Here is a 25,672-nt window from a genome sequence, read left to right on the forward strand (position 1 = left end):
ACTGCAGAAGAAAGGTGATTTGAAGCATGGATGGATTCATTATCGCCACTTTTCTCAAAAGATTTTTCCTTCCTACTCCCAAAACAGCAGGCACAGGCTACTTTCTTGTATAAACTGATTTCAGTATTGGGGAGGAGAGACGAGGCTTTGCTGTCTTTTGAACTACACTTGCTTTATGTGAAAAAGAGTTTTATAATTACGTTTTTGAGAAGGAAGATGCAGTAGAAGCTGGACCATTTTTCTCTACTGAGTTTGTTTCTATGGAAGTTGTTTAAATAAGTAATGGAAGAGAACAGGGTATCATCCCTTTTTTACCCAGCACAGCACAAGCACCATAGATGTGAGGAAACAGGATGGTGAGCTGGAGGGTTCTCTCTCCTTCCTTCAATTCAGAAGGTAATGGGGAGCAGCAGGAGATGCAGCCCTGCATCTTTTATTTTTTTTCTGTCAGAGATGGTGCTAACTACATGTATGGAGAAAGTGAGAGGAAGCAGAGTAGAGTCCTTATTTTCTTTGATTCTTTGATCTAGGAGTGAGGAAAAGATCAGCTTTTCTCTCAGGTCCCTGCATTTCCAAATACTTGTGCTAACAAGCACATGGAGAGCCCCAGGAGTGCCAGCAGCTTGGGTAATGGCACACTCTTGTGCTGAAGTGCAGAGAGAGACCAGAAATACTTGAGAGGGAGGTTTGTGTGGTTGTGATCAACCTCTATGAATTCTGGTATTTCAGCTGATCCATATATAACTCTTTTTTGTGAGTCTCTCAGCTAGCAAAAAATTCCTTTGATTTGAAGTCAGATTGGTTCTTGCTTTTCATATGCATACTCAGTGAGTGCTGGCATTTCTCAGAACCAATGCAAATGTGCCAGATGCCACTGCTAGTCACTGTTGTCAAATATAAGATGGAGCTGTCACAGGCATTTCAGTTTTTCCTGGCAAGAGTCAGTTCAAGAAAAAGTAGTGATGTATTAACCTAAACTCCTGTTTCCAGTGTTTGCTGAGCATTTTAACAGCTGGGGTACTATCTCGCTTTCTGGAGCAAGAGAATATTTTTGTGGATTCCGGATAGTAGTGCTTGCTCTATATCTTCTGGGTTTTTAAATTTATTTATTAGGGAGTGTTTCTTTTTTTGCTTGTTTGGGTTTTTTGTTTTGTTTTGTTGTTTAGTTTGGTTGGTTGGGTTTTTTTGGAGGTTTTTTTTGTTTTTATATTTCATGGCTATGGACAGGTAAACTGAGAACTGAAACGGTAAATGGTTTTATTTCTGCACTTTCTAGGCAGAACCTGCAGTGCAAATCTCCACTCACACCCAGGTTGTAAGCTTATGACATCATTCTGGGAATATTTGTCACCAAACACCCACAAAATACTGCTCTTTTTCTCTGACCTCCAAAACCAATGAATTGGATTGTGCTGCCTCCTCTATCGTTTTGGGGCTAGGAGACTTATAAAATGGAACAGCCGAATTTTAGACTTGAATCTGTCACTCAGTCATTGACTTAGACATTTTTGAATCTTGTTCTCATTTTTCTTGCCATTCCACCCCCACATTTATGTATAGGAGACATAACATTAAAGCTTAAGTTTTAATGAGAGAAAAATGAATTAATCCTTCAAGAACTACAATAACTATGCTCAGGAAGGGTTAGATTACTACAGATTGTTATTAAGAACAGTAGGTGACATTAATTGTGTGTGGGAAATGTGGTGACAGCATTGTTCAATAAGTTCAGGGTTAAGTTATGAGAGAGTCTTAATTTTAAGAAGCCTTTGAAAAGTGGGATCGCTACTTTTTAGAGGCTCATCCAAAGAAAAATTATCAAAATATTTAAATATAACCTGTGCCCCCTGCTAGTTTTCAGGACTTTACACAGCACATGTCCCAAAGCACATAATGCAAAATAGCTGCAACGCATTAATTAGCACTAGCCAGCACTAACTGAAGTTAAATGATGCTTTAGTACTTCCTTGTGAATGATTTTTTAGCCTTTGGGTAATAAAAAAAAATATCCACAAATTTTCAGTTGGAAAAGATTTTGTTGTCATGTAAAAAGCAAGCAGTTTTTGGCAATTAATCTGAAAAATTTACTAATGATCTGCCATTCTCTTCAGCAGTATGAGTTAGATTGAAGTGTGCATAAGGATTTTTTGCCACTTTTAAGAAATGGCAGCTAGTAAATCAGTTGCAGGGAGATCCTTTAGCCTGCATATTATTGCAAAAAATTTTATTCATTTTCATATATATATATTTCAGCGAGAAACCTAATTTAAAAAATAGAGTTCATGTAAAAAATCAGCAGCAAGCAAAGGTCCCTTGCTGTGACTGATTGCATTATTTACAGCACTGCTTCAGGTATAACCAGGATGATTTGTCTTTTTGACATTACCACAGTGATATGAGATACAGTATGCTAATATGCTTATCTTGGGTTATAAGGTATTATTAGTCCTTTGTTTCTTTCAGTCTCTTAATTAGTGACTTGTTTAAAGTCATCCATCTTTGCTCACATTTATGCAAATATTCCAAATTATTAACAATAGCATCAATAGGGTCATGTTTATCTGTTTCTTTTTCAAGAAAATATTTTTCTAAAAGTCTCTTGTAACCAGTCTTGTTTACATGGAGCAAAAACTTATTCTGCTAATAAATCTAGATGTTTTGAGGAGCAAAGAATAACTGTCTGTGAATTTAAATTATACATATGTGATATGTCAATAATACATAAACGAACGCCTCCATCAGTTCTACAGCAGTATTGTCAAATAATACTTTGGAATGGCAAAAAAATAAGCAGTGCTGGCAGAATGGCCAGCATGCAGCTAAGTGATTATGTATTTATGTATTTTTTTAATCACAAATTTGCATTGAATTAATAAGGAGAAAATAGTAGAAAAAATCAAATGAAAAATGAAATGAAATACCTATTTGTACAAGACTGACTGATAGTTTCCCTTCAGTTTTGTTTGTGTTCATTGATGATCCATGTGGGACTGGAAAGAGGTCAGAAATCCCTTCCCCTCTCCTGGATAAGGAGGGGTACCCTGAGTGGAGGGCAAGCAGGAGCAGAGAGCTCTGAGCAGACCAGGTGACTCTTCCCTGGCCTGGGTCCAGGTCTCTGCTTTCTTCCTCTCTCCCTTTCTTCACTTGCCTCCTTTTAGAGCTTTGGCAGTGACAGAGAGAACAATTAACTGTAATCTTGTGCAGGAAGAGGCCGTGTGATCAAAGCATCCACCCAGCATAATTCAACTTACTCTAACGAGGAGTTACAGGAGTACATTTTGTTCCACCTGATGCCATGGCATAGCCCAGGAGATGGCCCTTTCATGCCAACCTGGGCTCTGCAGTGGTTTCCCCAATGGTTGTGGCTCTTTGAAGGGTAAACGTGGCGTTTATGGATATGGTGAAAGTGCCTCTCCTTGCTGATCTTTCTAATGAGCTGGGTGCTTATTTTGCTGTGCACTTATGTCAATTAATGCTAAGGGACTGAGAGGCTTTGCAAGACTGAAAAAACCCTAAAAGTTTTAATGAGCTTTGAAAGTGAGTTCTTACTGGTTCCAAAACAATATGTGGAATGACTGAGAGAAAAGCAATTTGATGTAATTTTACTCATGTATGAACTAAGGGAATATTGCATTTGAGCACGTTTATAATTAGCTTCATAACAAAGCTGAAAAGCTGATTTTATCAATTAGTTTGGCTGGTTTTTGGCAAGGTGTTTTCTGATTATTTTTTCTTTGTGGACTTGGTTGGGCTTTTTCATTTGTTTTTAAAAAATCTTAAGTTTATGAATGATTTTCATTACAAAGTACATGCAACAAGTCTTGAATAAGATTGGTTCAGCTGCAGCATTCTTAATCATGTCTAATTCCAGTACTTCCCAGTAGCATGAAAACAAAAAGGATTTTTTCTTAAATGTTAAAATGAATCCCATTCACACCTGAGGAAGAGTTCTTTTGTAGAAGAACAAGAAAATAATATTGATGAAGCAACAATTCTCTGGTTTTCTTTGGAACTTCAGACAAAATCAGTTCTGCAATTTTACCTGTCCTTTTGTGAAAAACTAATGGTAATTTTTAAAGTATTATTTCAAACCTCACTTATCAATATTTTGACTGCTTTCAGACAAAGAACATATAGAAAAGGAAGTATTTAAAATGAGCACTTTTTTTTGCTTCTAAAGTAATAAAATTCATTAAAATAGGAATCTACCTGTTAGTATGAAAAGGCTCTCTGCTGTCATGTAAAAAGGCAGATCAGCAAATGAAATAGAGGTATTGAAATAAATATTACTGTTCTGATTTTTCAGAATATATTCTGTCTGTCAGGAAAACCATCTGAAAACTGCAGTTTGCTAGCCTGCAGTACATTGGTATACATCTAAAAAATGTTTGAATGCTAAAAGCAAATTGACTTTATGTAGAAAAAACTTGAAGAGTGAATTTTGGTAGCTTGTGACTGATTACAGCTCTCAAAATCTGCAGTCTCTTGTACAAAGTCCTTTCAGTCTATACTTTAAATTATATATAGTTAATGGGAATATGCAGTAGTTCAAAATTAGTTACTGATCAGTATGTGTAACCTGCAAAATATTGAGTTAATTCCCTCAGTTTATACATAATGTAGCTGTGTGTCTTCAGGATATATTATGAAATAAAACAGAAACTTGATTTTGTATGTGAAACTTGGCTTGAAATCTTAGGAGATACTTTATAAATCTAGCAAGTGTTGTTGGAGTAAGGAAAACTGAGTGCAGAGTATTCAGAATAAGGAAAAATTTGGTAAAGGTCAAGGAAAAAGAGAGAAGCAAACTTACAACACTGAGGAATTGCCTTACTTTAAGGCATTATTGTCTGCAGGAAATTTTTCTCTTGAGTTTTCGTGCCATGGTATGATATGACTTCTGCTGGTGCACTTCTGATTACCCAAGGACTTTATTTTCATGGCTTTTCTTCTACAAAGTGTCTCTGCCCCATTTGTCTATATATATTCTGCCTTTTTGTTGCTGTTGTAGTGCAGACATGCCAATGAATTGCTGGTACAATATAAGCAGTTTGTGTTCATTGTTTGGCTGTATTAATTGGGCATTCTGCATGAATAGAGCTGTCTCCTAAAGAAATGAGTTATTAAAGATTCTGTGTTTGCAGTGGTCATATATCAATATTTAAACATTTTTTAGCATGCCTTTCTGTTTAAAGCACAAAAGCGCTACTCCTATATAGATGAGGTAATTACTAAATGTCTCTCATTTGAGAATGATTCTGCAGGTAAGCCAGCCTTTTGAAATAATTCCCTTATTAGCCACAAGCATATTGGATCATTGTTGGCATAGATTTCGTTTGCCTTTAGTAAGGAACAGGTTGCTGCTCAGAAAAGCAAAGGGCAGTTTTACCAAAACCTCTAATGTGATTTTACTGTAGGTCAGTACCTTTGTCATGTTGTTCTGCTCCAGAGCTCCAGCCTTGCATTTCAGATGGAAACAGCCCTTTCTATGACCAGAACCAGCCCTCTGTAAACATGCATCATTTATCATTTTATTGGAAGCAGCTGAGGATGCTCTAAAAATAGATGTGTAAATGATGGACAGTTCATGATTTGTTGGCATGGAATCAAGACGTGACAGAAGGGACCAAATGAACCAATTGCATCCTCACTGCTGAGGTTACCATGGAAGCTTTAACTCTTTGCACACCCTCCATCTCTTGCTCACATAATTTGTGCACCACACTTTATTGTTATGGATGAAGTGTATTTCATAGAGTAAAATCTACCTGCCCACATCAGCTGAAGATGTCAAATATGATTTAGGGACCCATGGATATTCCATAAATTCTCATGGGAGAATAGAGGTACCACTGCAAAGGTCTTGAGGCAAAAAAAGAGTAGACATTCAAATTTGAAATGTAAATAAATGGTCATTTATGTAAATGTAGATATATTTACATAGTGAGAATATATGGAAAAGATCCTCAGTGATGAAACAAAAAGGAAAAGAAAAATTGAAGACAGGTGGAAAAATGAAATCTCTTACCTAAGTCTCTTCAACCCATTTCTTTCTGGCCTTGCAAGCATCTGATTTCTTACCCACCCTTCAGTTCAACCAATCCTCATACTATCCTCATAACTCTGAATTTTTCTTCCTTTTCTATCATTTCAATATATTTTCCTCCTTCAGCTACCTACAGTATTTAATTTAACAGCCTGCTTGTTTAATGCAGGCACCACAAAGCTTCCTACAGAAACCGCTCCTCAGTTTCTTCCATATACAAACATTGAACTCTATCTTTCATCTTCACAGGCAGTGTGTGGAGAATATAATGGCTTTCAAGACTTAAAATACTGTGCTTTCCCAATTGTTGATACCCTGAGTGGATGTAGTGATAGGAAGATTTTTCTTTAACTTCCTATTTTCTGAGACGTAACAGGGAAGCTGTGGTGAGCCTACCCTATTTTATTTCATTAAACTCACATTTTTTTTTAAAAGGCATATCAACAGGTAGTTAAATGGTGGTATTTAGAGTGTCTCCTTCCTGGGACAAATAATTTTCCTTCTTTTCTCAGTATTTAAGCACCAAAGGAATATTCCTTTTCTCTTTTTTTCAATTGACTGGAACCCAAATGAGATAGGTAAAACAATTAGATTCCCTTTGACCTTTCTGATAGCACAAAGATAAATCCATTACAGTGTCTCTCTCTGCCTTGGAATTTTCTTCTGCCATAATCCAACATTTTGTTTTCTCACACATTGACTACAGGTTTTCAAATAAATGCCTGGGGTGGGAAAAGCAAATATACCTCATTTTTCTTTAGCTTCAGTCTCAGAAATGCACATCCCACTTTGATTTCAACCTAATACATAATTACTCATTCTGTTTTTTCATGGCTTACATATATAGTGGTTATATCTGTTCCTTATGGCATGCAGTGCCATAATTTTAACTGAAGTGTGAAAACCAGATCTAGGTAGAGTGGTCTTATCTTTCTCTGAGTTGAATGTGTAGTTATGAGTTAAGGGGTCTGTCTTTGCCTGAAAAAAAAAAAGGAATCTGGGATTTTTTTTTTTTTTTTGAGCTCCCAGAGTTTACAGAGTACCATGGATAATCTAAAACTTTAGCATGTATACAGCAATCTCTTGGAATCTCCTAAATATCAGGCAGCTCCTGTAAAGATGTAGCTTCATACAAGCTGGCATCTGAGTGTATGGCTACCAGATATGATCAGGGGAGGTTTTTGGCAGCTGGTCCTCACTAGGCCCCCCTGCCATAAGACTGCAAACAGCTCTGTGCCAACTCCAGGGGGTTCTCAGTGCTGACCAGACAGGTAGGGCATGTGGTCATGGGTCTGTTGTAGGGAATATCAAAATCCAGAAGTTTTTTCACTAGCTGAATACTTTTTATGGGTGTGTATTATGCATTACCTAAAGGTGTTCCAATCAAAACCCATTATAGCTATAAGCCACGTGAACTTTTATCACCCTGTTATTTCTAAGTGCTTCCAAGCTTTCCTTTCTCCCATTTAACATTTGTAGAGAAATATGAAAGGAGGTTAGGATTATGATATTACATCAAGTGAGAAATTGTGTTGAAATATCTGTTCCTTATTCCCAGAATATAAAAAACTAAAGCTTGTCAACTACAATGCTTTTTCTAGTCCAACTAATACAGTGTTAAATGAAGAAAAATGGTTAATAGCAATCAGTCAGTGAATTCCGCTCCCTTGTCCTGGTATGTCTTCCACTTGTTCCTCACATTGCTTAGATCAAGATTTGATATTACTTTGGGAAAAGATTGGAACTAAGGTACTGCTAAGTTCTAGCATTCCTGATTATTTTTAGCTGCAGGATTTCCAGAAGCCTCTATGTAGCATAGGTAGCATCCTATGCCATTTCATCCAGAATGTTTTGCACACTTTGGATTTCAAAGGGTTTGTGAGCTTCAACAATTTTTAAACCAATTTATTTGAGACTTCTTATGAAGAAAATCTTTACCTTTAAGAAGAAAATTTCAAAGAAGTTTGGAGACTCTTTAATCTTGACCCCACAGTCAGATGTTACTTTATAAAGTAAAAGTCTGCTTCTCTCTTTTCTAAATTAGCTTTTTTCACAGCCAGAGCTGTACTCTGCCTTTCCTTTTTCAATCTTTCACAGCAGCATGTCATACTTAAAGCAATTACAGAAATTGCAACAACAGAATTAGTGTTGTAGGTACTTTAAGCTTTGTTACAGCAGACAGACTGAATACCAGGCTGTACAACAGGATATGCAGATTATACTTTTGGCTCTCTCACTGTGTTATGAAAAGCAGCTCTCTACCTCAGTTTCCCTACCTAAATGTCAGCAACAAATATTCCTGCAAAACACTTTTGACAAATACTTGGAGCTTTTGGAGAAGGCATCAAATTCTGTGTACTATTGGTTGGGAGGAGCCCATATATACAGAAATGAAGCACTTCCCAGAATCACTAATGCACTGGTGAAGTTGAATTCATAGTAGAAACTGAATTTTTCTTTGTATAGGATCTGACTCATAGACAAGAATATTTACAGAGTAAAGTACTACTTGTCAATATTCCTCTCAAGGTAACCTTCCAGATCTCATTATCTGCTTCAATAAACCACAGTAACAATGAGGCCTATTGCTTTTCACAGTGCTATTATTGCTGTTATCCCAATCACAAGAGGTGAGATTAACTGTGTTCACAGGATTTTGAAAAGGATGCAATAGGATTTACAAATAAGGTATTTTTCTTAAATTGAAAATAAAAGATGCAAGAAAAGAAATATAATTGAAAAACTGTGACTCATTTCTCTAAAAAACCTGAGGTGCATGCCTATTCATGTACCTTCTATTTTTAAAAAGGTAATGACAGTCTAAGGCTCTCCATCAGTCTGTGTTAAAGCACACAGAAATATTGAGCTGAATTTTGTTGTGAGTGTCCTTTATTTGATATTATCTGGCACATCAAACAGCACAGCCTAAATAAGGCACTAGGTTTCAATAAAAGTTGTTTTTTGGGGAGGGTGGGGGGATTGAGGGGTGTGATGTTTGTGATTTTTTTTTAAGAATTGAGTCATACTTTAGTAAGATAAGCTTTTAATTTAACTAGTTATCCAGAATACAAGCTGTCTGTTTTCAGAATGACTAAAACCTTTTCCTTTAAAGGAAGTTCCTTGGTTAGCTTTTTTTGCAGGAAAAAAAAAATTATGGCAAGCAGACTTGCCATTGTGGTCTGTGCTGCCCCATGCAGATTCTAGCAGATGGGAATCCTCTCTCTCCCCTCATCACACTGGTTGTGAGAGTAGGTATAAGTGTAGCTGTTCCCTGTGTAAGATAAGAGATGAATTATAAACTAGTTAGTAAGTAGAGACAACTTAATACCCAGCCGTGCCTTGCATCAGTTCACAACTAGTGGCACAGGAATTTGTAGTAATTGTAACAAGACTAAGCAGTTCCCCATGTTCTGGCTCCAGCAATACAAGTGCTCCATAGAGAAAATTTCCATGTTGCCATATACTTATCAAAAGCACAGCCAACAGGCTGCAAGGATATGACACAACTGAAGTGAAAAATACAGAATACCTCATTCTGTATTTACCCTTTCATTTTCAGTTAGTAGTGTCAAACATAAGTCTTGAGGCTAAAATTGTAAGCATCAAGAAAACAAAAAAAAAGTCTTTCTTTGCAGTCTCCAGCTGACCCAGGTCATCTTTCTAATGCTGGCACACTCATGTTAAATTCTAAATATGAGTGTGTCACCATGCCGTTCAGTACTCCAGTACAAAATAAATGCCATGTAGCATTTTAAGCTGGTACCATTTTACACCCATTTTGTACTTTTGTAAGAGACTGTATATTACAAATCAATAGCAAATTAGGGCCACTACCTTTGGGACCACTGGCTAATGTAGGTCTTGTTTCTCACTGATTGTGTTACAGATTGCATGGGGGTTTTGCTTGTTTGCTTGGTTTTAGCTGAGTTCCTTCAATTGGGAGAAGAGAGACATTATCTCACAGATTATTCCTCTCACCTTGTGAAATCTCGTGCTTTCTCATTCTTTCACCTACTCCAGAGGGGATTGTGTCTACACTAAGGCAAAAGCCAAAAATGTGTCCAGATGAGTCTTAGCCCAATTTATCAGGACATCTTTCTAATTTTCAAACGAAACCTCAGCCAAACCATTTTATTTTCTACAAACAGATGCACTGGAAATCCATCTGTCTTTTTGGGTCCTGTAACAGATACTATCCTGCTTTCCAGTGTCATTGAATTCTGCTCATGGATGACCCATGCTTCATTTGTACTTGATTTTCATTTAATTTATCCTGGACCTTGTAATAAAGGTCTCTAGTGTTTAGCAAATTACACAGAATTGAAAGCCAGCCACATGAACTATTAATACGCAATGAGACAGTTATTTAGGGCTCATCTCTGCCAAAGTATCAACACATTCAAGAACAGAATAATTTATATGTCCAATATTTGGCATCAGCTCCCTCTCTACAAAGCAGTTTATCTGCTGGGATGAAGAATTTGTCCGAAAGAGTTCATCAGGTCAGAAATATGTATTTCTGATCAAAATTCCCTGAAATTGATCTTGTCATAAACATTTATTACAGAATAAGCTGACTCTCCAGCCAAAACTGGCATATCAATGCTATATTTGTTTCACACAGCAAACACTGGCTTTTTTGAGTTAACAATATAAATGTATATTTATTAAAAAATATAATTGTTTTATCAAGTTAGGAACCCCATGGCTACATCTAATTTAGTTTATCTTTCAGTAAGTGCAGTGCTTGAAAAACAAAATCATTCTGCAGACATTCTTGGTATTTGCAAGGTTTCTGGCAGGACTTTCTTTCCCAGTCCAATGGACAAAGAGATTGTGAGTATCCAGACACTGCTTTTTTCATTTTTTTTTTTTTTGGTGAACACGACTATAACATTTATATGAGTCTGGGATATGTGCTGATCTCCACTGTACACCTTGGGTAATTTTTCTGGCTGAAGCTGATCATAATTTGAGGGGCCAAATGAGTTCATAGAAAAAGACATTCAATGGTTTACTGATTAAATAGAAATCCTATGCACACCAGATTTTTCAGTTCAATCATGTTTCATTTAAATATAAAGCTTACATGGTTTGTTTTATTTTGTTAACATTTATCAGTTAGGCTATCATACACCTGGGATGACATTCTGAATGTATATAAAAACAGTCAATGCATAGGGAAACTCTTAACTGAAATGAAGAAGGAGTACATTATAAAAGCAAAGTAGTCAGTAATCAGTGTGAATGAAAGTTAAGTTTCCCACAGCTGTGGAATGAGTTAGAAATTATTCTGGATGGTTCTGAAATTCTATATTTTTATGTTAGGAAAATGCATTTCCCAAAAACTTTTTTGTTTGTTTTGTTTTCCATTTTTGAAAAACTGTTTTAAAAATAGCAAGAGCATCTTAGTTATTCAGTTTTCTAGTTAAAAAAACATAAATGTACCAGCACATCATATGTAGGATAGTATGAAAATATGAAAATTAGGTGATGCTTCAAAGAATTCTAGTAGCTTCAGTTTAAATGTTTTACCCCAGATCTGCTTCCATGAGAAATTGGTTTACAGAGAAGTATGAATAGACAAGAATTAAGTTGAATCAAATAGAAGAAAAAATAATGGGGAAAACACTGGGTTGGGGTTGAGTTCAACTTCCAGAGAGTGTTTAAGCATTAGAGTCCAGGGGTGTGTGCTCTAATTTTTAATTTTTTTTAATTAAAAAAAATCACAAAATTTCAATGCAAGAGACTGGACAAGGTGGATTTCTAAGATCTCTTAAAATTGTACAACTGGGTCTCTGTTCTTTGAAAAAAAATTTGAATTTTTTTTTAGTTGATGCTTCCCACAGAACATTTTTTTACTATATTTTAAGTCTTCTATATCAAAGATAAATATGGGAGGGGGAGTGTTATTCTTGTCTTGTTTTCTATGGTTTCTAAGACCATGTTTTCTATGAGTTCATTCAGCTGCAGTGATCCTGATTGTGGAACTTGAAGTGTAAACTCTGTATGAATATAACTCTCAGCAGCACCTCTGATAGTGATTGCTAAAATATGGCTCTGGTTTCAGATAGCTATTGTATTAAATCTTTAGCTTGATACTTCCACTACTTTTGCCACAATATGAAGTAGTCTTTTGGGAATAGGACAGGTTCAAAGCCTCATGCACAGAACAAGTTTTGCCCATGTAAGTCACCAGCTTGAGGAACAATTCTGCAAACCATGCAGTTTTTCAAAATGTCTCAGAGTTTATTCTGGATCATTGAAAATTCTCCCCATATGAACAAAAAACACCAAGCCAAGGAAAGTCTGATAATCTTCTGTCTTAGTTTAAGACAATTTAAAGAACTCTGGAGTTCTGAGTTGCCTCTCTTTATAGGTTCAACCAATTCCTTTCCACCAAAAAGGAAACAAAAACCAAGTAGATGTCAGTGAAAAAAATACCAGTTTACTGTTATAAGGAACAGCAACAGTCAAGAGATAACCACCAGATACAAAACTGCTGAATCTGGCAGACTCCTCAGAACAGAGAGACCCAAAACCACCAGGAACATTCCCTGCCAGGATGGCGCTCCTCAGCCAAGGGTGTGGGCCAAAGGACAAGGGCAGAGAAGATGTCAGTCTTTCCCCCTGCTCTGCCATCTTCCCAGCTGGAGCTCCAGCTGGTATGCTCCAGGTCAAGGAGAATTCCCCAGTGGCTGGGCTGGGGAACTCCAGTGCTCTCTCCTGGAGTGGGGGCTGATGGCAAGTCAGAGTCGGGGTGCAAGCAGCTCAAACCTGAGAACTGCAGTGAGATGAAACCAACAAAAAAATAACCCTTAAAGGAAAAGCACTGCCTTGGCCCTACAGCAAGAAACCAAGAGCCAAACAATATGACCAGAGCTCTGCCTAAGCAAAGACCAAGAGCCCAGCAAGGTAAAAAGCTCACGACAGAGATTCAAAGCTTAGCCTTTGGGTTAGCCTCAAAGCTTTGCCTTGAGGGAGGTGGGTACCACCTCACTCCCTTTACCAGCGTCCTAAAGAGACTATAACAATTTTGAGCACACACAGATATGGAATGCAATGGCATTTTGGGTTACCCGTGACACCTTACCTGTCTGCACAGGGTCTTTAACTGTAGGCCTATCTCAAAAGTTTTCATACTTCATTAATTATTGGGTCTTAATATGACAGAAGTTTTTGTTCCTTTACTACCTATTTCATTTTTTTTTAAATGAGAAGCTGTGAAATGCCTAATAGTGATGACTTTTGGAAGCCACTAATATTAAGCAGTAGTTGCATATTAAGCAACTATTAAGTACATTAATTAACATCTCATTGAGAAGAAGGATCAGCATTACTCTGACATCACAAACAATATTGTTAGAACAGACACATAAATATTTAGCTCACACTCCAAGACTCCACAGAGTTTTGTACCAATGATTCATGGATTAGCAGTTTTAGGGACTATAATATAGTTTTAAAAGTAATTCTGGTTCTTTCTGAATATTTCATCAAATACTTCTTTGGTATTTTCCCTCCATTTATCAGACAACTTACTCCATTATGTTTACAGAGGTTGGCAGAGGTGGGTTAAATCTATTTTTAAGCAAAAAAGCTACCTCCTGGGCTTTCTTTCTAGAAGTGTTTTATCCTGTGATTTCTAGTCTTAACTAGCATGTTGTACGGCCACCTAGGAAGGATAAAATCTGGAAGAATATGTGGATCTGTGAAAAAAAACCTGTGCTGGAAGTTCAGTTTTTCCTGTAGTCAAAACCACCATATTGTGCATCCCTATGTAGAAATGACAGAACTCTTAAAATAGGTCATGGTGGAAAGGCACAGCAAAGATGTTTGTTAGGGTGTCACAGGTCGTGTATTGAGGATGATACAAGCAACCATAGTGGAGCATAGACAGTAGAACAGAAATCCAATACTGATTACTCTGCTGGGTAGAGCTTCACATGCATTTCATACCAAAATGTTATTCACTGAGGAGTAAATGTTTCTGTGTTTTGATAAATTCAAAGAGGATGCTTTGTTTTACTGTACCAGTATTTCTGGTTTGGCAATATAGAAAAGATTACATGGATATTTCACTTTCACAATGAGACATGAGATGGGAAGAGGTGGTTTAAATGGATGCATGGTGACATGGATAAAGAACTGGTCTGAGATAACTCATTTGACACACAACTGGATTGTCAAAATATGGTGATCTGTGGCTCAATTGCAAGGTAGTCTCTAATGTAGTAACAGGTCAGAATAGAGCCTGGAAGAAGCAAACATTCTCCTTGTAATTTGATGTTTATGTTTCAAATTGCTGGTGCTGGGGACAAAGGACAGCAGCGAGAACTTTGTCCAAAAGAGAAAGCTATGGAATTACACACACTGTTAGTGACTGGAAATGGCAGCAGGAAATAGTGCAAGGATACAAAAAGCCAGAGAACATCAAGATAAATTATACTTAAATGAATAGTTCTGCAAGCAATGAGATGAAAATGCTGCTCTAAAACTAGAGACCTGAAACTCTTCCAGCAATCAAATACAGTAAGTACACAGGCCATGTCAGGTGGATTTCAAAACAGGCACCAAAAATCATGGCTTTAGATTTTTAACATTTCTAGAGGTAAAACCATGGGAAAAATCCTGAGCCTGGTTCTATTCCTGTGAAGTGGAATTTACGCAGTTGGATACTGCAGGGTCCCTACTTTCCCTGAGGAAGTCGTGTAGCCTGCATTGTGGGGCAGGTGGATACTGGGAAACAGAAACAAACTCATCTTGACATCTTTCTATGGTCTGCCTTCCTAAGATGCAGCAAGACTGAAAAGAAGTTGTGGACTGTGCCTCCAACCATCAGTGCTGCTGCATTGCATTTCTGTGGAAAAGTTCTCCACTGACAAGTACCTCTGCTCCCAAGGGTTTCCTTTGCCAGACCCTGCTGTTTGTTTTAAATACCGGGCTCAGGTTTTCTTTTCTGATGCAAAACACTGCAAATAGATCAGAGGGATAGTTCTCAGAGGGAAGAAAACCCAACCTGAAGTTACAAAGGAGGAGCCTACAGATAATGCAAAGGGAATATAAGACCTGTATACCTCCAGTCACTACCATGTTGTATGTATATATTTAATTTCACAGTTCTCCTGTCCTATGATATGAGAAGCTCTGATATTCATGGGTAAATGTAATTTACATTTTACAATTAATTTCTATGTTGCGATCTTAGGATGCCATTTCAAATTTCTCTGGTTCCCAGCTTGAGGAAAAAAAAGTGGTTCAGAATCTCTTTTCATTCTTCCATACTGCTCTTCCTTTATTGCCATTTAGTTTTAGACTTTACTGGTTTTGCAGGTGATCTAATAATATTTGTCTAGAAGTCTTTAAATGGTTTTGGTTTTAACCTATCTAGCAAAATTTTAGCATTAGTGCTTTTCCAGACAGAGAGCACAGACACAGTCTACTTGCGTCAGTTACATTTTTAAATCTTCCATGTGAAGGGAAGCAATCAATTTTGTTTGTTTGTTTTACTCTGCAGAATATTTTAATCACCTGGCAGCCTGTGGAAATGAATTCTTTCTCTGTCATGTAAACTGATATACAGCTGCATGAAAGATTTTTGCTGGGCCATCATGCACCTCATGCATCCTCTGATGCCTGTCCTTAAGGTGCTCAACCTTGCTACTTGAGTAAGCCCTTTTATGTTTTCAAGAGATGAGGAGAAAATATGGGCTCTTTTACTCAGTGGGGATTGACCATTTATCAAATAGCCAATGAGACTATTCAGAGAAACCAAAAGAAATAAATACCTAACTGTAGTGAAGCTTTGCATGTGTCCTACTTGGTTTTTGTTTGTTTTGACAAATGAGATGGGTTACATGTCATATTTCATGTTATTTTACATTGCTGAACTCCTTGGAACATTCAAAGCTCTCTTCATTATATATTGCTTGTGAATATAAAAACAAAGGAAATATTTCCTGGCCTTTTATAGAAATTCTTGTAAAAGATTAAAATGAAAGAGCAATAGTCTCTTGATGCATTTAAAAATTAATATGTAAATAAATATCAGTGTCCTGTTCTTTGTGTCTCCACTGGGTCTGTCTTTGCTCCAGAAATTTTCAGACCATTTTGGAAGGTTACCAGCTCACACATAAGCACATTCACCTTACAGACTGAAGTGGAGAAGGCTTAAATCAACACCTAATCTTTCCAGTGCAGCAAATATGAATTTAAATAAAAGTAGCTTTCAAACAGCACAGAGGACTAAAGAAATGAAGGCTAAAGAACCAATAGAATTATGAATCTGTAATAATACATATTTTTATATGCAAATGACCACTTTATAAAGAAAAATATTCCCTGGAAGTCAAATAGTGCAATAATGAGGAAGGAAGTGGTGATACAGGTATTTATACTGCATAAAGACAGGCAAGGGAGAAAAAATTTAAATAACGAGAGGTCCCTGCCTATTAATTTAAGAATATTTCTGCTGAGTTTAGCAATACTTGGGTCCTGGTGCTCAATGCACAGAAATCTTCTGTTCATTTAATTAAAAAATGCCAGTGCTTTATGTCTTTCTGGATTGTTGCACTAATGTTCTTCAAATGTGTGCTGTAAAGACCACACATGCAACTGATGTAGTTTGGACTGTCTCCTGAGAATGCTCACCCAAGTGTGTGTTTCTGTGTAGCTGTTCACACAAAAAGTCCATCCATCTATCCTTATCAGATGGTTTAAAACAATTATTAATAGTCATGGATTATCAATGAGATAAAAAATACTATTAAATATATGGTTGGTATAGTTATTTGTAAGTGTTTTATTAACCATGAGAAAAATGTTGCCATTCCCCATGATTCTTCAGGCACCCTCATGCACCCTTCATGAGTCTCTGTAATAAGATGGCTTAGCATCACCCTCCTGCCAAACCAACACTCCCAGCAAAATTGAGAACCTGAAACGAGCTTTGCTTAGGCACATGGATTTCTCTGTATCAGATTTATACAAGGTAGAGATCTGCAGAAAAGAAATTTGAAGACTCTCAAATTGTTAGGAAGAAACTTGTTGGGCTCCTTCCTAGTGCTCCAAGTAGGTAATAGGGCAGAATTGGAAACTGAGTGTCTGACAGCTTGCCTTATTTATTTAATATATGATGGTTGGCTTTGTATAACCAGTCTGAAAAACAAACAAACAAAAAGAACTTGCCACTCTTTTGTTCTGTTATTTGTCTCAATAAAAACTTCTGGGCAAAGTAGGAGCTTGCTCTTTGGACTAACAGCACTCTAGGGTTTAAGTTAGGCTGAAGGGTTCTATAGACATCAGCTTCAGATTTCCCTAGCTTGTTGGTTCTGTCTTGTTTTGTGGTTCTCTGGGTTTTTAAAAGCAGAACTATGAAAAATTCCGTCTTTCTCCAAACTCTCAAGTTGTTTTCCACGGCATGTGAGCTAGGCTTTCCTGGGATTTTTACTGTTGATTGGCATAAGTCTCTTTTGTCTGCAGTGAGCTGCTAATGAACCAGCAAGGGATTAGAAGGAAAAGTCTGGAGAACATCCACATGCTGCATCAGCTGAACTGGAGGAACTCTTCTGTCATTCTCTTTATTTTAAGGCTACAGATACACTTCTTAATCATATTTGTGATAAAGTCAACTTAATGCAATGTTCACAGCTAAAGTCTGCAGAAAGCCTGACAGTTTTCCAATAATCTGTAGCAAAAAAGGTAGCAAACCACAGAATTTATTTCTAATTATTAATGATATTTCTAATTATTTAAGATGTGTCCTCTCCCTTTGCTATCTGGATGAAAATTTTACTACATTTTGTCATTAATTTCTCACCCCCTTTCCATAGCTGTGACTTCAAAAATGTCAGCATCCACATGCAGTTATAATAATATTTCAGAATATTAAGGAGCTGTATTAAATCCAGAAACATTTCTTATGAATAAGGTCTAGTTTATTAATAAGTAAGGGTAAAATGACTACTTGGGTGTATTAACAGTTCAATATTCTCTAAAAGTCAACAGTGAGTAGGTATGGCAGTAGTATTTTAAGACTGGCCCTGAAGGTGACAGCAGAAATTTTGCATGTGATGAAGTGGATCCACTAGAAATGCAAAGGGAAGACTGAAATTGTTGGAGTGGTAAGCAAGAAAGATGAATTTTGTGGCAGTATCCAGAGGATAAAGAGGAGCAAGGCAGCTCTGGACAAAGACAGAAAAGAGGAGGTCACAATAGCTGAGAAGCAAACCCATGAAGCCTGCATTAAAGATTTAGTTGCTGGGCATGGAAGAAACACTGAATCTTAGAGCTGTTGCTCTGAAGGCATTAAATATACATGAGATTTTTAAGCTGAAAGGGAGGAATGAGTAAGAGGTGATACCCAGGTTAAAAGACTGCAGGACTGACATGTCTAGGAATGTTCCAATGAAACCATTTGTGTCATGGGTGTTAACTCCCACACTCATGCCTTGGCAGAATAACACCATCTCTGAAATGCACTGCAGGTGTGGGTCATGTGTACCAACAGGCCTGATGAACCATGGTGGAATAAGCTGCTGGAGGCCTGCTGCCACCTGTGCAGACATCCCACAGCTGTATGTGGCACTGAGCTCCTTGTGGCCCTGGGTTATTCAGAGAAATCAAATCAAGTTTCATAAAGCACCATCGCTTGACATGCTGGGACTATCGCAAAAATCAAAATTAAGCTGCCCACATTAGTTCTTCATTGTTGAAGATGCATAAGAGTTTTACAAATGACAGTTGGTAACTCTCCTGTCATTCTATGTGACTGAAAGTCTAGGAATTTTTCTGTAGTTTGGAAAATGATCAGTATGTTCCCTCAAGTGCAAACACTTGAAAAACATTCCTTGTTAATAAAGAAGTAGCACAAACAAATCACAAGAAACAGTTGAACTGCAGCTGTGGAATTACAATAGCCAAATATTTTCCATCTTCAGTTTCCACAGACAGCTTTAAAATACAGTTGTCTGACATTTTTAAGGCATTGAAAATTCTGAAGATTTTTTTTTATTTTTAATGAGGTTTAAACCCCTGTAGCAAAGATGGAGTTATCAGAACGGTATGTGATGAGAAAATTTCTGGCTTCTAATGACATTGTTCATGGTCACAGTAAGTGTTACAGTTTCCAGAAATATACACTACCAGATTCAGGGAGCCATATTTTCACTGCATGGAAAAGGATAAACTTGAAACATAATTCCATATTAAGGGCTCCAGAAAACCCACATAATATTTAGAAGCTTATAAAGAATAAGTGATATATTGAAAGATTTTGTGCTGCTTCTGACATTTATAGCAACCCAAAACGGGAGTGATGTTATGATATTATCCAGATCTTCTGGTGTACTTTTCAGCTGGAACTACATCATGTAAAGATGTTTTCTGTTAGTCTTTGAAAAGCCTGCTTATGAGTAATTGCTGTGCATAATTTTTTCTATTTCAATCAGTCCTGTAAAAGCACAGGATTTATGTATTGCCATCTAACTATGCACCCAGTGTGAAGAGACAGAACTTCTGCTTCATGGCTACCTCATGCCCTGCCCTGCTCACACCATGGGAGACAATTTGCATGAGATACAACCTCCATGCCATCCCCTGGAATGATTGCTGCCTGCTGCCATGGGTCTGAACTGCTGCTTTAGGGGCAGATCAGTAACTATGGCTTTCTGTGTGGGACAGGGAAGCATCTTCTGACATGACATAAGCATCGCCAAGACTCAACTGGGGCAGCTCCTTGCATTGTGACAGCTGAAAAACATTGGACACAGTTCAGGATGTAAACTTAGATAAGAGTTGTGAAAAGGTAGAAATAAGGCACTGTGATGTCAGAATGCTATGATTATTTTTTACCTCTGTTTAATCTGGGAAAACTACAGAAGTCATGCTGGCTTAATGCCTATAGGGGAAGTTGCATTGTTGGCCCTTAGAGTTAACATCTAGAGTGGCTGAATACATCATAGCATTTTGTCACTTTTTTCAGATTCATTAAATAATTACTAAGAAAAAGTGTTAAATTAAAAGAGACAAGTTTACACCTTTTTTTCTGGTTTTCTCAGTGATTTGATGAGCTGGAAGATTTACTAAGTTTTATTTATTTAATTCTTAAAAATAATGTCTTAGTTCATTCTCTTAATTTATATTGCTAGTAGTAAATTTAAGAGTGAGAAAAAGGGAGACTGCAGTGTAATAACAGCTAGCTGCTAAGATAATAAATTATTTGAATTTATCATACATTAAGATTTTTTGGTCCATTTTCTTTGGAAAGAAAGAGCATGTTTTCCCCTTTTAGGATCAAAAACCTATGATCTTTTAAATACATGGAATACATATTTTAATGATTCTATTGTATGTTGGAATATTTATTCAAAACTGTTCTTATTAAAAATAGGCAAAAATATTATCAATCTTTAAAATAAGTTGGAGGGACATTGCTTATAAAGCAATCATTGGACTGCTCTTGCTTTACATAATGATTTTTACTGTTAAAGTATTATTTAAGTCTTTTCTGTTAAAAATCAAGAAATTGTGTCCTCTATTACAGGTTTTGTTCTCAGACTTCATTTGTGGCATGGGAGACCCACTGGTATTGCATTTTATTTTTCTCTTGCAGTGCATTGACTTCTGCAACCAGCTCTGCCAATTAACTCTATCATTAACTTTCCCCCACTAATGATAGCCTTTCCCAAATCTGGTATTGCACATGTGCAGCCCCCACTGCTTTATCCAAGGCCATCAAGTTTAGCTCTGATCACTAATCTTTTATGTTTTAAAGAAAATCCAATGGATTTTGATTTCTGCAGGCCAGATTCCCATAAACTATTTTGAAAGGTGGTGAGGAATATCAGAGGTTAGTCACTGTCCTCCTGGAAGCCATGCTGAAAATCTGGGAGTGGCTTACCAGCATGCAAATGAACATAAGACTGTAAGAAAATGAAGTGTAAGGAAGAATTATAACCATTACTGGGACTCCATCTGTAGACCACCTCATCATTTTCAGTCTAAATGGATTGGTTCTTTTTTTAACATTAACATTTCATGATATATGGCATTAAGCAATAGCAGTTAAGATTAATGGTATCAAGGATCTTAGTCATGGTAAAGTAAATGGAGTCATTGTGTTGTGGTTTACAGCTCCATCACAAGATGAGAAGTGACTATTTAGATATGTTCCTAGCTGAAAATATAACCAATGACTCCAATTTAATATATTTATTCTCACAGTAAAATATAATGCTGCAAAATGCTTCGATGAAAAGGAGACAGCATTTATAATGCTTTAAGACTGAAACCTTTGATTTGCAGTTACACATAAGTAAAACAAGCCTTCATGCTCTTCTGTATAAAAAACCTATACAGCGTGTAATTTATGACTTAATATCTTTCCTCCTATTCCTATTTCCTGCATTCCTACTAGAACACTAATTCTACAATACATTGAAGCTTTTGTAGTTAGGCAAGAGAAAAAAAATAGGATGTCAATACTTTGAATTGTTAGCTTTATTCTTCCTGTCATGTTTAGATAGAACTGTATAAGTAAATGAAGATCACTTTTTTTTTGGTCTTCATGGAAAGCCAAAAATAAAACAATACACCAGATCACTGTGTTTGGCAAGGTACTTGGAGAGACAAATAACGTCAAGCAGTTTGTAACCCTACCTGTCATTGAGTCAGGTCCATTTTTAAGCAGGTAAGAAGGTGAAGGTGAGAGACAGATCTGTGCTGTTTGTATTCCTACAGGAGAAATATTGTAACGTTTTATAAAAACCTTTTGTTTTTCTCAAAAGCAATGACTTAATGAGTGAAGATGTATTAAACATTAGATTACCTATAGTCATATCCAAAAGGAGGAAAAAAGGCATTATCATGGTTAGTTCACAGCACTTGAGAAACAGAAGTTTAGTCACAGCTTTCTTGCAAAACTTGCCTTCCCTGGAGATTATCATTCTTACTGTGCTTTGGCATCTACCTGTAAAACTAATTCTTCATTTCTCTTCTGTTTCTTGGAAGAAGAGTCATAATTTGCCATAGGTTCAGTAGACCTACACCTCTGGGAAACACTCCTCAGTTTGCTGATACCTGAGGAGGCAGATCCCTGACATGTTTGTTTGTCTAGTCACTGCCAGCCATGGGGTCCCAGTCTGCAGGCAATGGCAGCTGCCAGCTTTGCAGCACTGCCACCACAAGCTCTGCTTTCCACTTTTTTGCTTTCAGCCCTGAGTAAGTGGAACTGCCACAAAAGTACCTTTAAAAAAGTCCTTTAAAAAGTGTTTTCATTTTTAAATTTTCAGCAGACCAGTATTACCAAAAGCTATTAATAAAAAGGAGTGTGTCCTTTCAGGTGATGAAGTTGCACATACCCAAACACAAGCTGTTTTCCTTTGGGTGAAGGCATACAAGATTGCAGATGTTGTTTTCCTGATGCTGATAACCTATTTTAGTTCCACATTGAAGGAAAGCTGGACCTACTTTCCTTACAGCCATTGATAAAATGGCTTACAGGGAGAAGATATTTAGCCTTGTTTGGAACAAAGATTGAATGAGAGAAAAAAAAAAAAAAGAACATAAGGAGAAAGTTTTCAGCAAGTAAAAGCAAAGATTCCCAATGAAAATCTGCCTGCAGAACTGAGATATTTAGGATGGAGTGTTGAAACATAGATTTTCTGACAGAAAAAGTTTAACCAGCTTCAGTGAGCCCAATCCTGAGTAAAAATCATAGAATAGTGACACGTGAACATCATGCTGTAAGGCTTTATCTAATCACTGTACAAAAAAAGGTACCTATAGTCTATCTGTTAGTGCCATTACTCTCAGTTCATTCCACTGTTTTCAGTAATGACAACACCCATTATAATGCAAGTATACCCAGGGGACTTAGAACTTTCTGCCAGTTCTCACAAAACATAATGATTTTTTTTTTAATCTTATCTAAGGAAAGAAGGAAAACCAAGCCCTTGGCAGTAATTTATTTCAACCATGAGGGGGACAGTGCTCTACCAGACAGGATTAAATTAGTTGCTCTCCTGCTCATTTTTTACTGCAATAGAGGTGCTGTTTTTCTATTGTAAATGTCTTCTTAGATGCTAAATTTTTAAGGGATTTAAGGAGTAAATCCTTAACTATGACTACACTGTATGTGACAATGCCAGTCCTGCAGAGTGTTGCAGGTAGGCCAGTGGCTGTTAGTGGTTAAAGATACCAGTTCAGTCCTGAGGTCAGCATTCCTGTATTTCACTGGGAACGTTTTCCATGGCAAGGACTTTGTTTGGAAAATATTGCTGAAGTGAGAAACAATAAAAAAATGAGCTTGCTTCTCCTTTTTCTTGCCCCATCCCTGGAAATGTCCACAGCCAGGTTGGATGGAGCTTTGAACAATCTAGTCTGGTGGTAGGTGTTCCCTTGCTTGTGGTGAGGGGACTGGAACTAGATGATCTTTAAGGTCCCTTCCAAACCAAACCATTCTATGGTTCAGACTATGATTCTTTGTTTGTCTTTTCAATTTTTGTTTTCCAAATCAGCCCACAGAATAAGCCTTAAAGAATCTGAGACAGCTTTTTTTTTTTTTTGCCTATAATTACAACTCCCCACAGCAAATCAACAAAAAAAGGATTCCTAGCTTGCTGTTACATATACAATGTTGTGTATTACTTGCCACATGCAACAGGTGGAATGTTATCGTACCGAGGCAGCTGATTTACCGGGAGTAACTAGCGGAGAACTTGGCAAGTGCCGCACCGACACATCCTCCGGCTGGAGCCAGCCACAGCTGGGAGCGGCGATGGGACTCGTGCCCGGCTGCCCGTCCCGCCCCTTGCAGGGCCAGCGGTGCCGCCCCGAGCCCCTCCAGCGCCGGGGCAGCTCCGCGGGGCTGTGCCCGCGTCCGGGGCTGTGCCCGCGTCCGGGGCTGTGCCCGGGGCTGTGCCCGCGTCCGGGGCTGTGCCCGTGTCAGTGTCCGGGGCTGTGCCCATGCCATTGTCCGGGGCTGTGCCCAGGGCTGTGCCCGTGCCCGGGGCTGTGTCCGTGTCAGTGCCCGTGCCCGGCGCTCTGTCCGGGGCTGTGCCCGTGTCCGGGGCTGTGCCCGTGTCAGTGCCCGGGGCTGTGCCCATGCCATTGTCCGGGACTGTGCCCAGGGCTGTGCCCGTGCCCGGGGCTGTGTCCGTGACCGTGTCAGTGTCCGGGGCTGTGCCCGTGCCCGTGTCCTTGCCGCTGTCCGTGTCCGTGTCCATGCCCGTGTCCGTGTCCGTATCCGTGCCCGGCGCTCCCCGCGTTGCCGCGGCAACGTCTCCGCGCCCGCCGCTGGCTCCGCCGCCAGCCCGGGAGCGGCTCCCCCCGCCGGCAGCGCCGGCCTCTGCCGGGCCCTATCCCGGGTGTGTCCCTATGCCGGGTGTGTCCCGCCGGCCGGCCCCCGCTGCCCTCATGGCCGTGCCGAGCCGGGCCGTGCCGAGCCGGGCAGTGCCGGCGGGCCGGAGCTGAGCCGCCGCCGCCTCTCCTGGCCTCCGCTGGGGTAGCCGGGATGCGCTCCCTGGCGCTCCCCTCCCACTCGCCCCCTTCCCTCGCAGGAGCCTTCCGCGCCTAGTTTAATGGCTTTGCAAAGAAAGCCGGGCAGAAGAACACTTTCCTCGGTGGCGGTGGTCAGACCATGACCTAACTCACCATGAACTTGGAAGGGCTTGAAATGATAGCGGTGTTGATCGTGATTGTGCTCTTTGTAAAAGTGTTGGAACAGTTTGGGCTGATTGAAGCAGGTTTAGAAGGTAAGGGAGTGCTTTTCAGTGGCTCGTCATTTTTCTGTTCTGGTTATTCTCTTGCAGCGAGGCACCTGTGAACTGATGTAAGGCACTACCGAATCACCTCGAGAGTGATGTGCACATCAGTGGCTGTCTGTTGTGGATGTCGGTTGTGGTGGTTTAAAATTTTGTAGGAGAAATAAACTGGTGTCCAGGAAACTGCCAGTATAAACTTAGGGGTTAAAGTCTGAATCTCTTATTCCTGTTTTAAATCTGTGCACTTAAAGTAGTGGAGGGTAAAGCAGATTTTAGTATGATTACAGGCAATCATGTTGCCTTCAAACTGTCTTGTAATCAAAATTGTTTTGTAATGTATTCATATTAACAACATCTCTACTAGAATTGTTATAAGATCAAGATGCATATTTTAGAGCATTTAAAAACCTGTTGAATGTTTAATTTACTGCTAACATTTTAAACTGTGCTTGAGGAAGAACTACAATCCTCAGATTCAAACTAAGCAACTTGAGCATTCACTAAGGGCAATCATGTGCAAATTTTATTGTTTGATACTTTGTTTTTCTTAGGCAGATCCCCTCCTCTATTAGCAATATTGCTTCTTTATAAAACAGTAAAAATTAAAACCAAGAAGACTACTTTATTCTACATGTGCTTTTTACATGTGGAATAGTGGAATATTTATTTTTTTTACCTTATTTCTAAGACAGCTGTTATTCCTACCATATAAAGAGTTAGACCAAAAAACCACCGCTTGCAGCATGGTTGATAATGTAATGACAATCATTACATCCCAGTGTTTTATTAGTTTACAGTCTGAAGTGGTCTGTTTCTCAACTGCTGAAAGAATTTTGTATTCTCAAATCTTCCTGTAAGCTGGCAA

At 38.3% G+C, this 25,672-nt stretch overlaps 1 protein-coding gene across 7 annotated transcripts in view; it reads left to right on the forward strand.

Moving 5' to 3' along the window:
* Positions 1-25,672, forward strand: part of KCNIP4 (potassium voltage-gated channel interacting protein 4) — a 388,682-nt gene that overhangs the window by 186,987 nt on the left and 176,023 nt on the right. Inside the window, exon 1 of one of the 7 annotated variants that reach the window (XM_071432622.1) lies at positions 24,664-24,798. The exons of the other annotated variants lie outside the window; for them this stretch is intronic. Within the exon in view, the coding sequence (XP_071288723.1) occupies positions 24,699-24,798 (100 nt within the window). The 5' untranslated portion in view covers positions 24,664-24,698. Of the gene's footprint in view, positions 1-24,663; positions 24,799-25,672 lie in introns of those variants that run through there. 7 annotated transcript variants of the gene reach the window in all.

This window comes from Agelaius tricolor, unplaced genomic scaffold (genome assembly GCF_023055355.1).
Source record: "Agelaius tricolor isolate 1412-34295 unplaced genomic scaffold, bAgeTri1.0.p SCAF_8, whole genome shotgun sequence".
Lineage (NCBI taxonomy): Eukaryota > Metazoa > Chordata > Aves > Passeriformes > Icteridae > Agelaius > Agelaius tricolor.